General features: G+C 43.0%; 1 protein-coding gene across 1 annotated transcript; it reads right to left on the bottom strand.

The window, feature by feature from the left end:
• Positions 1-1,197: 1,197 nt before the first annotated feature.
• On the bottom strand, positions 1,198-15,050 carry LOC134297024 (oocyte zinc finger protein XlCOF6.1-like). Its single transcript, XM_062973499.1, has 6 exons — positions 14,922-15,050; positions 10,608-11,099; positions 10,135-10,261; positions 7,788-7,925; positions 4,337-4,463; positions 1,198-2,606 (listed from the first exon to the last, which is right to left on the bottom strand). Exons 4-6 carry the CDS (start codon positions 7,848-7,850, stop codon positions 1,489-1,491), a joined length of 1,308 nt encoding a protein of 435 aa, XP_062829569.1. The 5' UTR covers positions 7,851-7,925; positions 10,135-10,261; positions 10,608-11,099; positions 14,922-15,050; the 3' UTR covers positions 1,198-1,488.
• Between the last annotated feature and the right edge of the window lie 10 nt (positions 15,051-15,060).

The following is a 15,060-nucleotide window of genomic DNA, read 5'->3' on the forward strand; positions in this document are numbered from 1 at the left end:
TGGATTTTCCCTAATCCTGTGGACAAGTCTACATAGGGACCACCAAACGCACCAGCATTGCCCAGACATGAATCAAGGAACGTGAAAGACACTGCAGACTAACTCAACCAGAGAAGTTAGCCGTAGCAGAGCACTTGATGAACCAACCTGGACACAGAATATTATTTGAGAACACAGAAATGCTGGATCACTCTAACAACTAAAAAATCCCCCCACCTCCCCTCACTTCTTCCCAGTCTTAATTAAATTCCTAAATGTTTTTTCGCTTTGTTTTTCAGAGTTTCTAATGCAAAGGGATCGATTTTATTTATTTGTAATTTATTTTGCCATTTCTTACAAATGTACAGTGTTGAGGGGAGGGGGGCAACCCTTATCTTTTAAAGCTCTTTATTATCAATTTGTTCTCCCATAAATGACCCCTTCTTCCAGTCCTTTAGTTCTTTCTCTAATTTTACCCATTTTTTGTCCCTTCCAACTCCATATTGATTAATCTAGCAAATTGACATGTCTCATAATATAACTCCAGCGAGTGGGTTCCCCACCCACCCATTTCTTGGGTGCCATAAAATATAAAGTTAGAGATTCTGTTTTATTTCCTCCCATTACCGAATTCTTGATGGAGCTGTCCCACTTCCTGAATAGTTTGGTGGGGATATTTACAGGTACTTTGAAATAAGTATAGAAATTTGGGTAGGATCTTCATCTTATAAATTTTATAAGATGAAGATCCTATAAATTTATCCTTATAAACACTTTAACCTTGCTTAAAATTATCATGGTATCATCCGCATAAAGATTGATTTTGATTTCCTCTTAACCTGTCTTATATTTTTTGATGGTTTTCTCCTTTCTAATTAAATTTCCTAATGGATCGATGGACAGCATGACAATTGTATTTAACCCTCTGAAGGATTATCACAGGGAACTTGCTTTCTGCTGCTCAAGAAAAGAGGACCTCAAATTAGGGATTCAAATTACAAGAAAGGGGAATCTATCAAATCTTAGGCTGAACTTCTCAAATCAGGTGATATGGGTGTCCTGAGAAGCAAAAGACTTCTCCAAAACATTCCCAAATCAAACAAAAGCTAAAAGCCTGGAACAGAGTTTGAAACTAAGAAGAGAATTGTCTGAGAAATGAGTCCAAAGTCAAGCCAAATATTACTGGAAGCCAATGGAATAACATGTTTATCTGCCATTTCCCTGTTGAAACACATTTTATTAATTTTGTCCCAGCTCTTTGGGTGATGTCTCTCCTGTATGTATTCTGTGATAGTACAAAATATATGAAACATACAAAACATTTCCCACATGCCTGGCATCTGTATGGTTTTTAGCCTGTGTAAATTTCCGCTGACTGTTAAGGGATGAAGTCTGAGTAAAGCATTTCCCATACTGCTGGCACTTTTACCCTTTCTTTCCTGTATGTAGTTTTTTGTGGTTCTCTAAGCATGTGGGGAAAGCAAAAGATTTCCCAAACTTCTGGCATTTCTATGGCTTTTGTCTTGTGTGGAGTCTTTTGTGCCTCACTAAGGTTGAATTGCGACCAAAACATTCTCCACACTCCTGGCATTGGTATGGCTTCTCTCCTGTGTGGACTCTTTTATGCCTCACCAAGGATGAACTGTCAGCAAAACATTTCCCACACTCCTGGCATTGGTATGGCTTCTCTCCTGTGTGGAGTCTTTTGTGTTTCACCAAGCCTGAACTGTCAGAAAAACACTTCCCACATTCCTGGCAGTGGTACGGCTTCTCTCCTGTGTGGAATCTTTTGTGGCTTGCCAAGTCTGAACTATCAGCAAAACATTTCCCACACTCATAGCATTGGTATGGCTTCTCTCCTGTGTGGAGTCTTTTGTGCCTCACCAAGGCTGAACTGTGAGCAAAACATTTCCCACAATCTTGGCATTTGTATGGCTTCTCTCCTGTGTGGAGTCTTTTGTGCCTCACCAAGTCTGAATTGCGAGCAAAACATTTCCCACACTCCTGGCATTTGTATGGCTTCTCTCCTGTGTGGAGTATTTTGTGTCTCACCAAGTTTGAACGGTAAGGAAAATATTTCCCACACTCCTGGCATTGGTATGACTTCCCTCCTGTGTGGGATCTCCAGTGGTCTATAAGGTGTGTGTTCTGAGTAAAACATTTTCCACACTTCTGGCACCTGTACTCTTTATTTCTTGTGTGAAGGTTTTTGTGCCTCATCGATTTTGAACTGTAAGCAAAACATTTCCCACACTCTTGGAACAGGTAAGATTCCTGTTCTGTGTGAAATCTCTCATGTTTCACCAAGTGTGAACACTGGGTAAAAGATTTCCCACACTCTTGGCTTATGAATTCCTCAGTTTCTTCAAAGATTTCTTGTTGGCTCAGATGTGGCAATTTGTATTCAACAACATGTTTTGCTGATACTTTCCTTTTAAGATGACTTTTCCCAGCACGGAGTATCTTAGTTTGGGTAAAACATTGCCCAGATACATTGCATTTGTAGGGTCTTTCTCTGGAAGAATATCCATCTTTTCTATGGATTTGCGGTTGTCTACGAAGGCCCCCATTGTGTTCAAAATGCTTCCTGCTTTCGGTGAATACACTGCTATTCTTCCAGTTATCTGCTGTGAAGAAGCAGGACAGAAACAATCATTCCTTGCCATGAGTAATAAGGACTCTAATGAAGTGGGATAAGAAGTGGATTGAAAAGATTCAAAAACTGAAGACCTGGCTATATACGCAGGCATTTGAAGAATAAGCATGTGTTGGCTTCGACACGGTCTGAATTACGGCTCTTGCATAAGGTCTGGTACATAAGGAATGGCATGGGCACTTTGCATTGTTTTAAACTTTGTATATTGTATTTTATGAATGTTTTAGTTCATTGTATATCAGTGTAACGGCATCAATTGCCAATTGTAAGCCGCCCTGAGTCCCCCCGGGTGAGAAGGGCGGGGTATAAATGATTGAAATAAAATAAATAAATGTAAATGCTGTCATTTCCTCACCCCTTGTTTAGCAATTATTAACACTGTTTGACTGCCTAGACCAGGCATGGGCAAACTTTGACCCTCCAGGTGTTTTGGACTGCAACTCCCACAACTACTAACAGCCTACTGGCTGTTAGGAATTCTGGGAGTTGAAGTCCAAGACACCTGGAGGGTCAAAGTTTGCCCATGCCTGGGAAAGACTCTCTAAGAGAGAGATGGGTAACATATGCTCCAGAGATTACCTGTTGCTCAGCCCAGCCTTTTTTTTTATTCTGTCTCTTTCTCTCTGGGATAATGGATGCCTTTTCCCTTCACATTCAAATGCTTGCCTTTTTTTCTAGAAAAATCTTTTTTATTTCTCTCCCCCAACCTCCAGTTCTCTCTTCCCATGTTCAGTTAAGTTTGGATTTTTCTGCTCCAACGTAGAAGGTCCCGTACGTAATTCCAGAGTGCCGCAGATATTGTTACACTTTTACCATCAACTACCAAATGGGACTCTTACAGTTTTTGGAAATTTGCTGTAATTGTGAGTTCCAAAGAGATTGATTTGCCTGACAAAGCTGGGAAAATACAAGTTAGTGACTGTAAAGAAAAAGAGGAGAACAATGAAGAAAGCAGCAAAGGGAAAGAAAAAGGAAGGTCTGTAGGACTCAGCCAGATATAGTGGCAAACTTACCATTAGAAAGATCGGGGCATATTTTATTACTGCCATATGCCTCTTCCAGGGCACAAAAAAACCCGAACCCCAATTGTTCATAAGCACAGAACATAGACCGCATTATATAACAAGTCACCATCTTGCAAATGACTGAGGCTAGGGGCTGTTTGTGTGCTGGGAGAGGCAGCGTAGAACAAGAGCTTAGCCTTCAGACATGCAAAGGCTAGCCTGCCTAATGGGGAGGAAAAACTAAGTTGAGTACCACACCAATAAAAAGATGTATAGCCATGTCTGCGTATTTGAGGCCATGGGAAGTTTGTTGTTTTTGATGATCCATTCTCCAGCCAATCTACTTCCTCCATCTCCCTGCCTCCCTTACACACACATATGCACACACACACAGTAGTATGACTGATCTGGGGAGATTACTTTTGTTAGGTTATCCAGGGGGTCCTGTTGTTACAAGGGAGTGTGGTAATCCTGGACTTGACTCCAGTCACTGAAGTCTTCCCACTGAAGTTTGAATTGCTGCCAACATCACTGTTACTCAGGCACTAAGTCAAGGCACACTTATGTCATATATTTCTAAGATAAGCCCTGCCTTGAGAACTCTCAGAGATTGTGATGATTTAGCATATTGTTCCCACCAGAGAATTGCTGAAAGGAATAATGCATTTTGAAATCCCTATTAATGAGGGAGCCTTACCAAGAGACTCCATAATCCCATGAATCTCCTCCATGATCTGCATGTGCAAGACTTTCTGATCAGGATTCAGAAGAACCCACTCGTCCAGGTAGAAATGGACAGCCACATCCTCAAAGGCGATTGGACCCTGATGGAAAAAGAAAAAAAGTCCTTATCACATAAGGGCTATCAAGAAAAATAGTTACAAGAAAATCTTTAATCACTAGAATTTCCCAGAAGACATTCAGCCCTGTTTCACCATTGCCTCACCACAAGCTACTTTCAGTGGGAAAATGAATTCTATGAACAGAAAGATGGCATATGTGGATGACACCTTCACAATTTGGAGCCATGGAGAAGAAGAACTCAACAAGTTCCTGGACCATCTCAACAGCATCCACCCAAACATGCAATTCTCCATGGAAAAAGAAAACAAAGGAAAATTGCAATTTCTAGATGTTTTAGTCATTCGCAAACTAAATCAACAATTGGGCCACACAGTTTACACACACGGATAGATACCTTCATAAAAACACCAACCATTACCCAATTAAAAAAAGAAGCACGTTGCAAAAAGAATCTGCGAAGCCCACCTCCTCCAAGGTGAACTAACCCAACTAAACTGGGCTCTACAGGCCGATGGATACTCCACCATGGACATCCGAAGAGCAGCATGGCCAAGGACAAACCATGAGAGTAAAGACAAAGATGAGTAGCAGCAAAAATGAGATATGAATATATGACCTACTGACAGATCCCACCTGGACATGGAAAGCGCTTTAAATGTATATTTAAATGTATAATTATGTATATTTTTAATGTATATTCTTAATTTTATTGTAATTTTTAATCTTGATGGATTTTTAAATTTGATGAAAACTGTTTTTTGATATGTATGCTTATATTGTAAGCCGCCCTGAGTCCCCTGATGGGTGAGAAGGGCTGGGTAGAAGTGATGTAATAAATAAAATAAATAAAGATCCACCCAGAGGAAAAGTGTTCTTACCATATATCAAGGGAACCACTGACTGCATAGGCAAGCTGATGAAGAAACACAACCTACAAACTATCTGCAGACCCACTAAGAAAAATCCAACAAATGCTATGTTCAGTGAAGTACAAGAGGGATCCTCTCACCTCTGCAGGAGTCTACCGTATGCATGCAGCTGTGGACAAATCTACATAGGGACCACCAAATGCAGCAGCATTGCCCAGGCACAGCTCAAGGAACATGAAAGGCACAGCATACTGACTCAACCAAAGTAGCCAGCCACAGCAGAGCACTTGATGAACCAACCTGGACACAGCATATTATTTGAAAACACAGAAATGCTGGACCACTCCAACAACTATCATGTCAGACTACATAGAGAAGCCATGGAAATCCACAAACATGTGGACAATTTCAACAGAAAGGAGGAAACCATGAAAATGAACACAATCTGGCTACCAGTAACTCTAAAATCAGGACAGTCCATAATGAACAACACTCTGAAAACAGATGAATTGCAGACATAAATCAATCAGGGGCAGCTAACATCTCAGAACAAAGGATTCCCCCAGGCAGGAATGAAGCTTGCAAGGCCATTAATGCTAATCAAGGTGATTAATTACAACATTCATGCTTCTGGAACATGGCTATACAGCCTGGAAAATGCACATTAACCCAGTGATTTCGGCCATGAAAACCTTCGACAACACTTTGTAGAGATATTTGGATTGGTCACAGTCATATCCATTTCTTAATTGATATATTGAACCAGAAATGGAATCTGGACATGCTCCAGCTTTTATTGTGGTGCCCAGAACTGGACACACCTATTATTTCAGGCGAAGTCTCACAAAAGCAGAAAGAAGTTCACCATGATTTCCCTTAATCTAGACACTATATTCCTTTGGATGCAGCCAAAAATCCCATAGACTTTTAAGCTGGTGCATCACACTCTTGGCTCATGTTCAACTTGTGGTCTACTAACACTCCAAGATCCCTCTCAGGCCAGGTGTTATGCATCCTGTATCTCTGTGTTGCATATTTTGCGCCTTAATGTACATTGTATCCTACATTACTCCTTGTTGAAATTAATTTTGTTAGTTTTCACCCAGCTCTCTAACATGTTAAGGCCATTTTGAATTCTGATCCTGCCTTCTGGAGTATTAGCTATCCCTCCTAATTTGGCGTCATCTGCAATCTTGATAAGCATGCCCTCTAAACCTTCATCCAAGTCAGTAAGAAAGATGTAGAACAGCACTGGGCCTAGGACAGAACCCTTCAGCATCCCACTAGTCACTTCTTTCCAGGATGAAGAGGAACCACTGGTGAGAATCCTTTGTCCATTCTTGAAGATAGTGACAACCTTTGCCTCCTCCAGTCTGTTCGGATTTTTCCCGTTCCCCAAGAATTCTCAAAAATTATTGCCAGTGGTTCTGACATTACTTCTGCTAGTTCCTTCAATACTCTTGGACGTAGTTCATGTGGCCCTGGAGACTTGAATTCATTTAGAGTGCCCAGGTATTCCTGTCAATGTGGGATTTGTGTATTGTTAGTGTTTAAATGCAATTTGTGCCATATTGGTATTGCAACTGATCGCATCATCTAAAATGTACCATAGTGTGGAAAGAGTTAATTGCCAAGAGCTATGATGACCTTGATGTGTAGCTGGAACTAGGGAGTATCCACACACAAGTGTGTGTGCATATTGATTGCGTCAGTTCAGTCGAGTTCTGTCTGCCTAGAGTTCAAGTCAAGTCCTGTGTTCATCTGTCGTCTGCAAGTCTGTTTGTGTTGATACAGTAAAACTTTGTAAATAGTTTTACCAACATCTCTGAGTGTCTCTTCGTTCTGGGCTCCACTGCTTCCATCCAACTACTGCTGCGCTGCAAATATTCTGACAATTTGGTTATGGGCCCAGATCCTAGACTTCTTTACCTATTTTGGGTTGCACTTCCCCTTTTACCTCATCTGCTCCATCTGGTTCAAGTAGAATACTGATTCCCTTTTGGAAGAAGACTGAGGCAACACCCTACCATTTCCCTCTCTCCTGTTTCACCACCTTATCCAGGCAGTGACCCTATCGTTTCCTCGTTTTTGCTTCTTCTACTGACACAACCAAAGAACCGCTTTTATTGTTTTTAATCTCTCTGTCAAGCCTGAGCTAATTTTCTGCTTTAGTTTGTCAGACCTTTTCCCTACTTATGCTGGTTAGTTGCTTGAATTCTTTGGGGATGACCCCCTTTTCCATTTTTGTACATGTTGCTTTTAAATCTTAGCTTAATTGAAACTTCTTTTAATGTCCACTCTTGTTTCTTTAGATTTTTTTTTCCTCCTTGTTGCCAGTGTTTGTAATTGTACCTTCAGTATTTCACTTTTAAGAAACCAATCTTCTTTGTTTCAACAGATGCTTGATTATTAAACCTGGAACAAATGACACCCAGGCAGATCCAGTCCTCCTCTCCCAGGAATCCTTCTGCTTACCTGATTCGGTTTCACTCTATCACAAAGGGGAAGAAACGACTGGGGATTTGTCGACAACATCATTCCAGCCCCTGGGAGAGAGAGCAAGGTGTGGAAAGCCGATCACATAAACATGCCTTAGAGGTTACAAGTATAGTCCTAAAAAGAAACACGTGAGAAAATGACCTTATGAACAGAGGAGCATTCAATAGCCCAAGAATATGCAAAATTTAAGGGTTTAGAACTTTATCTCGCAAGCAGTGCTGTGTGTAGGCTGAACTGAAACTAGTACTGGGCTTGATATTTCCATTGACTAAAGTTATTTTTTGTTTTATGTTTTTCTTCCAACTCAGTTTCAGGGTTCATATTAGGTTCGAGTCCCACCTTAGATACTGAAGAGCTGAATTTTCAGTCCTATTCATCTTTAGAATCATAGAATCATAGAACTAATGGAGAATCTTTGCATTACCATAAGCATTCTACTCCTGCTCAGACCCCTGGCCATTGACCTGTGGGGTCCCCCAGCTTCACCTCTTTCCTACAGAGCCACTGCAAAGCAGTACCCCCCAATACCCATTCCAGAGAGCTGACTCAGAAGGATACCATGGTCGATGGTATCGAAAGCCGCTGAGATGTCCGAGAGAACCAACAGGGTCACACTCTCCCTGTTTAGTACCCTGAGGAGGTCATCCATCAAGGCAACCAACGCCTTCTCGGTACTGTAACCAGGCCTAAAACCCAACCCTGATGGGTCCAGATGATCTGTCTCAATCAGGAATCCCTGGAGCTGCGAGGCAACCACGTGCTCTAGAACCTTGCCCAAGAACGGGAGATTGGAAATCGGGCGGTAATTGTTCAACAACAACAGATCAAGGGACGCCTTTTTCAGGAGAGGTCTTACTACTCCCTGTTTAAAGTTAGATGGAAAATGCCCCTGATCCAACAAAGAATTCATAATCGAAGTCACAATTGGGGGACGCTAATCCTCCGCTGGCCAGTTTTATCAGCCATGAAGGGCAAGGGTCCAAAGCGCAAGTAGTTGCCCTCACAGCTCCAAGGATCCCCTCGACATCATCTGGGTGAACAATCTGAAACAAATCTGTTAAAGTCAGACAAGCAGATGCCTCAGTTACCTCCCCTGGAACTACTCTGTCTGGTGTCTAAGTCAGAATGTATCCAAGTGACTTTATCTGCAAAATGATGGGCGAACCTGCCACATCTGGCTGCCGGGGGGTCGGTGCCCCCCCCCATGTGGACGGAGAAGCTAACCAACCACCAGAAACAGCTCTGCCAGTCTATTAGTTGCAGACGCAATGCAAGCAGTTAAGAAAGTTTTCTGGCTGCCCCTAAAGCCACAGAATAGACCGTAAGTGAGGCTCTAGCCCGTGTTTCTGTCGGGCACGCTCTGAGTCCTCCACCAGCAACACTCTAGTCTCTGTCTTGCCCGCTTCATCTCTGCCAGCTCCTCAGTATACCAAGGAGCTGGGTTGACTCTGTGTGACGATAAGAGACGCTCAGGGGCGATTGTATCTACGGCCCTGGTCACCTCGGTGTTATAGAGGTCGACCAAGGCCTCAACAGGATCATCTGCTTGCATGCCAGATAAATCCCCAAGAGACATCAGGAGTCCATTGGGATCCATAAGTCTCCTGGAGTGGACCATCTTAATTAGCCCTCCACCCTTGCGGAGGTTTATGGTCATGGTTAGTCTAAAAGTGATCAGGTGATGATAGGTCCATGATAATGGGAAAAAAATTTGCTCTTCCACTCCGATATTTACCCGGTACGCAATAAAAACTAGGTTCAAAGTGTGTCCAAAGTGTGTATTAAAAAAAAATTTCTCTTCTCTTCTTTCTTTCTAATCATCCTGTATACTCATTCTTTCTTAACATACTATAATTGTTCACCCACTTTTTATGTATTTTGAAAATTATAAACATTTTAAAAAATTGCAAGAAAGAAAACTGCAAATCACACTGAAATTACACGTTTTGCAATCGAATACCTACTACTACTACTACTACTACTACTAATAATAATAATAATAATTTTAATAATAATTTTATTTCTTACCTGCCTCTCTGTGCAGCTCGAGATTATACACAATTTAAATAACATGAACATTGCAAAGTTCAACAGATAGACATATTTCTATAGATCTACATTAAATTTCTAGAAAATACATATTAAACTATATAAAACGAACATCAAATAAAGGACATATGTTTAAGATATATACCCATCTCAAGGCCAAATGATCCTGCATATACACCATTTGAAGCTCAAACTGACTGTGGATGTGCTATAATACAAAAGGGGATTTACACTGGCATAAAACATCAAAACTCCCAGAAGGGTTCCTTCTTACCCTCCAAGGCTGCAGCCCCATCTCCTTCCTGCTTCAGCTTCTTCTGCCTGAGACTCTGGGTGGTGTTTGATGGAGATTTCTCTGATGCAGGGACATTAGATTGGACTTCCGTGCAGTTATTTTGGGCCTGGAAAAGATCAGAAGTACTATGGAGAAAGTTCAAATAGATTACAGATCTATGTGCAGAAACTGCATGAACTTTTTAAAAAGAATAATTCTGAGATGGCAATCTAACAAAGGCCATATGCCCCTCCCATCGTTTTCAGTGTTATATCTGGGGGTCAACAAATCTGAGTAGAGCAGCAACCGAGCTTACATGGATGTGACAGCAGGAGGGGCAGAGCAGGTGAGAAACGAGGGAACAAAGTTCAGCTTCTGCCTCACATTGGTCACATCTTGGATGAAAGGCAGGATGTATGTTTAATCTATCCATCAGTCCCAAGGTTAGTGAAACCAAGAGGAAATGCTCTCACCTGTCCTTCCTGCCTCTTGTCCTCTGCCCGACTCAGGAGGAAGCCTTCCGCCAGGGCCACCGCCTGGGAACAGGTCTCTGCCCCACACTCTCGGACCCAGCTCCCCATCTCTGGGGGCAGGAGGCTCAGGAACTGCTCCAGGATCACCAGGTCCAGCATCTCAGCCTTGGTGTGTTGCTCTGGCTTCAGCCACTGGCGGCAGAGATCGTGGAGGCGACTGCAAACCTCCCTGGGTCCCTCGCCCTCTCGGTAGGAGGACTGCCTGAAGCGCTGGCACTGCATGTGGGCATTCAGGAATGTCTGCATAGTTCTTTCCCAGTATTCTCCACTGCTCCCAGCGACCCTGCCTGCTTCAGGTACAGGTGAGTTGGGTGTCTCCATATTGGAACCACCCTCACGAAGAACGAAACCGTGTGCAAAATGCTTTCCCTTCCTCTTCTTTCAAAGGAATGAAATCTACTCCAAAATTCTCAGCCAACAATCACATTTCCTCTGTGAAATAAAGGCAGAATTAGACAGAAGGCTTCGAGAGGGTTTTGCTTGGAGAGTAAAAGAACAAGCCCTTTATATATTTCAGAGCCAGGTAATGCTGGGCCCTCCACTCACTTGAGCTTCTGCTTCTCCAGCCTCCAGACCCACCTGGCCTCACCTGGCCTCCCATTGAACTCCCATTCAGTCCCAACCCACACGATCCCCCCATGATTCCTTCAGATGACATTACATGATCCATAGCTGTTGTGACTGCGCCTTCAGGGACTATGGATGATGGTGGTGGGATTAGGAGAGGAAGGAAAAACCCTCGCGAGGAGGGCTCATTGGAGGAGTTGCGCAGGAAAAGGATTAGAGAGCTCAATGGGGAATCTTCTGAGGAAGATTCAGATGGGGAGTTTGGGGAAGAAATGGATGCTGGTGAACAGGTTGTGGCTGAAGAAGTGGGCACGGAATGGGCACAGCCACCGGAGATGTCTGGGGAATTGGGGCCTATGGATACTACTGAACCTTGGGTATCTTCAGGAGCAGATCCCTCTTGGACTGCTTGGAGAAGGGAAGATGGTTCTTTAAGTGTGCATGGGGTTGAGTGTGGGCAGGATGATCCACGAGCTCTAGCTGTGTGGAGTTCTGACTCTGAGTAAGATCTGGGACACCTGCTGTTTGGGTGTGGGTGTTTGGACACCCAAGAGGAAGGGGAATAAATTGGGAATGTTTGGTCACTTCACTTTGCGTGTGGCAAGGTGTTGCTGAAGCGCCATTGGGATTTCTGTTCGTTCAAGAAGACTGGACTGGGACTTTGCTTCTGATGTAAGTTATCTGGGTTGCTCTGCTGGAACTGTGTGGGTTTCCCTGGACTGCACTCTGATTACTATTTCTAGCTGCTGTTGCCTTCGTTGCCTTGGCTCTTTGTGCCATTTCGTGGACCTGGTTTTGATGACTGCACCCTTTTGGACCCTGGACTGGAACTCGACCTTGCTTCTGCCTTCGCCCTTTGATTGATGTCTACCCACGGCTCTTGACTACTGGCCTGCCCTCCTGACCCTGCTGCTGTCTCCTGTCCTGACCCTGGATCACCCTGACAATGCCTCTTCACCTTTTCCTAGAAGCTCCTGGCATTATCTGCATCTTTGAAGCAGTTTGCTGCGGTTCCAGTTTATTTGTCCTCAGACCAGTTTGGTGATTCTTTTGAGAACTGTCCCTTTAAATCCACAGAGCCGACTGTTTGCAACAGAAAGGCCTTGAACCCACAGTGCCTTTTGCACCGGCTCTAAGTTTGTTTTCCTTGGCTTTGTTTTCCTGTTTGGAGTTCCGGGTTTAAGCTACTAATTGTAGCTCTTGGAAGGTTTTTTGGAAGGTTCCAAGTCCTTGTTTGTTTTGTCTATTTTTATAAGCCAACTCAATTTGTTTTAGAAGCTGAATTGAAGCACCTTTTTAGTTTTATCTGAATATTTGCGTGGATAATCCGGTTGGCTTGCTAAAACATACTTTTGATATATATTTTTGTTTGGACTGCTTTTAAACACTGATAGTTAAGTGTTTAAAGCTATCTTCTGTGTTTATGTTTACTTTTTGGCCTATCTTCTGAATAAACTCTGTTTTGTTCGTTAATTGGCGTCTGACTCTTGACAATAGCCTTTCTTGTAAATAAAAACCAAGAGATTTTGAAACAAGAGACAAAAATCAACATAAGAACTAAAGTAAAATATTTGGAAATCCAGATGACAAACAGAAAACTAATAATTTAAAAACAACTATGAAAAAGTATGGAAAGAGATACAAGAAGACCCACAAAGGTGGAAGAATTTAGGCCTATATCTATTGGTATGCATTTCAACAATCAAAATGAATGTAATCTCAAAAATATTATATTTATTTCAGAGAATACCAATTTTGTTAGAAGAAGCACTCTTTAAAGCCTGGAATAAAGAACCAACAAAATCCATTTGGAAAAACCCAGAATAAAAATGAAAACTTAATGAGATGCAAAAGATAAGAGGAGGAATGGCATTACCATATAAGAGACTATACTATGATTCAGCAACTTGGACATGAATAAAGAGAGAATTTTTCTAAAAAAAAAAAAAAAAAAGACTACTTCCAGTAGAAGAGAGTGATCTCAAATATGGATCGCATGCATATCTAATTTATGATAAAATGAAATTGGACCCCATTGTTAAGAAACATCAAATAAGGAAACCATTGATGAGACTATGGAATAAATACAAAAGAATGTTTTACAATAAAAGACCTGCATTAATAAAACCACAAGGGGCGTTTCCACAACTAAGAAAACCTAGGCGAAAATATCTATCTTATATACAACGACTAGATAAGGAACTCCTCAGAAATTAAAAGCACGACAAGAGCGACAAAAAGAAGACTCAACAGTGACATGTTTTCATTATAATCAACTCCAACAGAGACTTCGTCTAGACAAAAAAAGGGAGACAAGAATCGGAGAATCAGTGGAACCAACGACTACAGACAAACGTGTTCTTTTCTGCTGTCGAGGACATTTGGAACTTCCAAAACATTAGACGATGTGTATAATAGTGCTTCGGTTGAAGATATACATGTAATAACAACAATAATTATAAGGCTTCGCTTACCCGCTCCATCCCCTTCCTCTTCCTCAGAGACACAGAAGACATTTATATAGTTCTAACCTACTAATGGGGCCTCCGGTGGCCTAGGGGATAAAAGCCTTGAAGGTTGGGTTGCTGACCTGAAGGCTGCCCAGTTCGAATCCCACCTGGGGAGAGTGCGGATGAGCTCCCTCTATCAGCTCCAGCTCCATGCGGGGACATGAGAGAAGCCTCCCACAAGGATGGTAAAAACATCAAAACATGCGGGCGTCCCCTGGGCAACATCCTTGCAGACGGCCAATTCTCTCACTCCAGAAGCAACTCCGGTTGCTCCTGACACGAAAAAACAAAACAAAAACCTACTAATCGGGAAGAAAGAGAAAAGGGATGGAGGGGGAAAGAGAAGCCTTATATTTGTTGTAGTTATTATTTGTATTGAGGGGCCCCTGGTGGCAAACTGTGTTAAAGCACTGAGCTGCTGAACTTGCAGACTGAAAGGTTCCAGGTTCAAACCCCGGGAGCAGCATGAGCGCCCGCTGTTAGCTCCAGCTTCTGCCAACCTAGCAGTTCGAAAACATGCCAATGTGAGTAGATCAATAGGTACCGCTCTGGCGGGAAGGTAACGGTGCTCCATGCAGTCATGGCGGCCACATGACCTTGGAGGTGTGTACGGACAACGCCGGCGGAGGTGTGTACGGACAACGCCGGCTCTTTGGGTTAGAAATGGAGATGAGCACCAACCCCCTGAGTGGGTCACGAGTGGACTTAACGTCAGGGGAAACCTTTACCTTTTTTAACCTACTAATCAGAGCTCTGTAATCCTCGTCCCCTTCTTTGTTCTCCTTTTTTCCTTTGTAAGAAAAACATTTTTTTCCCTTTGAAATGCATAATAAAAACTTAAGGGGGGGGGGGGGGAGAGGACTCAGGCAGGCAGGGGAATGGATTGACAGGGGAAAGTGACAGAAGTGACAGCCTCTCAGTCAGTTGTGAGGACCCCCAATCCCACCTGCATCAGGCCCGCTTTTCTCCATGGCGAACGTGACTCCAGGCCATGCTCCATCTCCTTGGAAGGAGGAGAGCTTGAAGAGTTGTTGTTTCCTATGTTCTGGGTGAGTGTGTTAGAAGGCCTACCTGTGAGAGAAACAGGCCTGGTCCAACTTCGTCCCTCCCTCCCGGTGTTGTGGGCCTCAGCCCCTCTTCGGCCCTTTGGAGAAGAATGTCTGGGAACAAGACTCACCAGAAGGAGAGAGAGGCCAAAAGGAACAAATTCCCCTCACGCAGCCGGACAAGGAAGGGTTAAGGGGAGTGAGTTTGGTTCCTAGAGGGACAGAAAAAGCGGGTCTAAGGAGGCCCACTTCCTTCCTGCCTCTCTGGGA

Source organism: Anolis carolinensis, chromosome 2, assembly GCF_035594765.1.
Source record: "Anolis carolinensis isolate JA03-04 chromosome 2, rAnoCar3.1.pri, whole genome shotgun sequence".
NCBI lineage: Eukaryota > Metazoa > Chordata > Lepidosauria > Squamata > Dactyloidae > Anolis > Anolis carolinensis.

Excerpts from the sequence above, each read along its gene's own strand:
- LOC134297024 (XM_062973499.1), bottom strand. The coding sequence starts at position 7,850 with ATGATGTTGTCGACAAATCCCCAGTCGTTTCTTCCCCTTTGTGATAGA. Across the intron at positions 4,464-7,787 it reads ATAGAGTGAAACCGAATCAG|GGTCCAATCGCCTTTGAGGA; the intron begins GTAAGCAGAAGG and ends TTTTTCCATCAG. Across the intron at positions 2,607-4,336 it reads TGGGATTATGGAGTCTCTTG|CAGATAACTGGAAGAATAGC; the intron begins GTAAGGCTCCCT and ends GCTTCTTCACAG.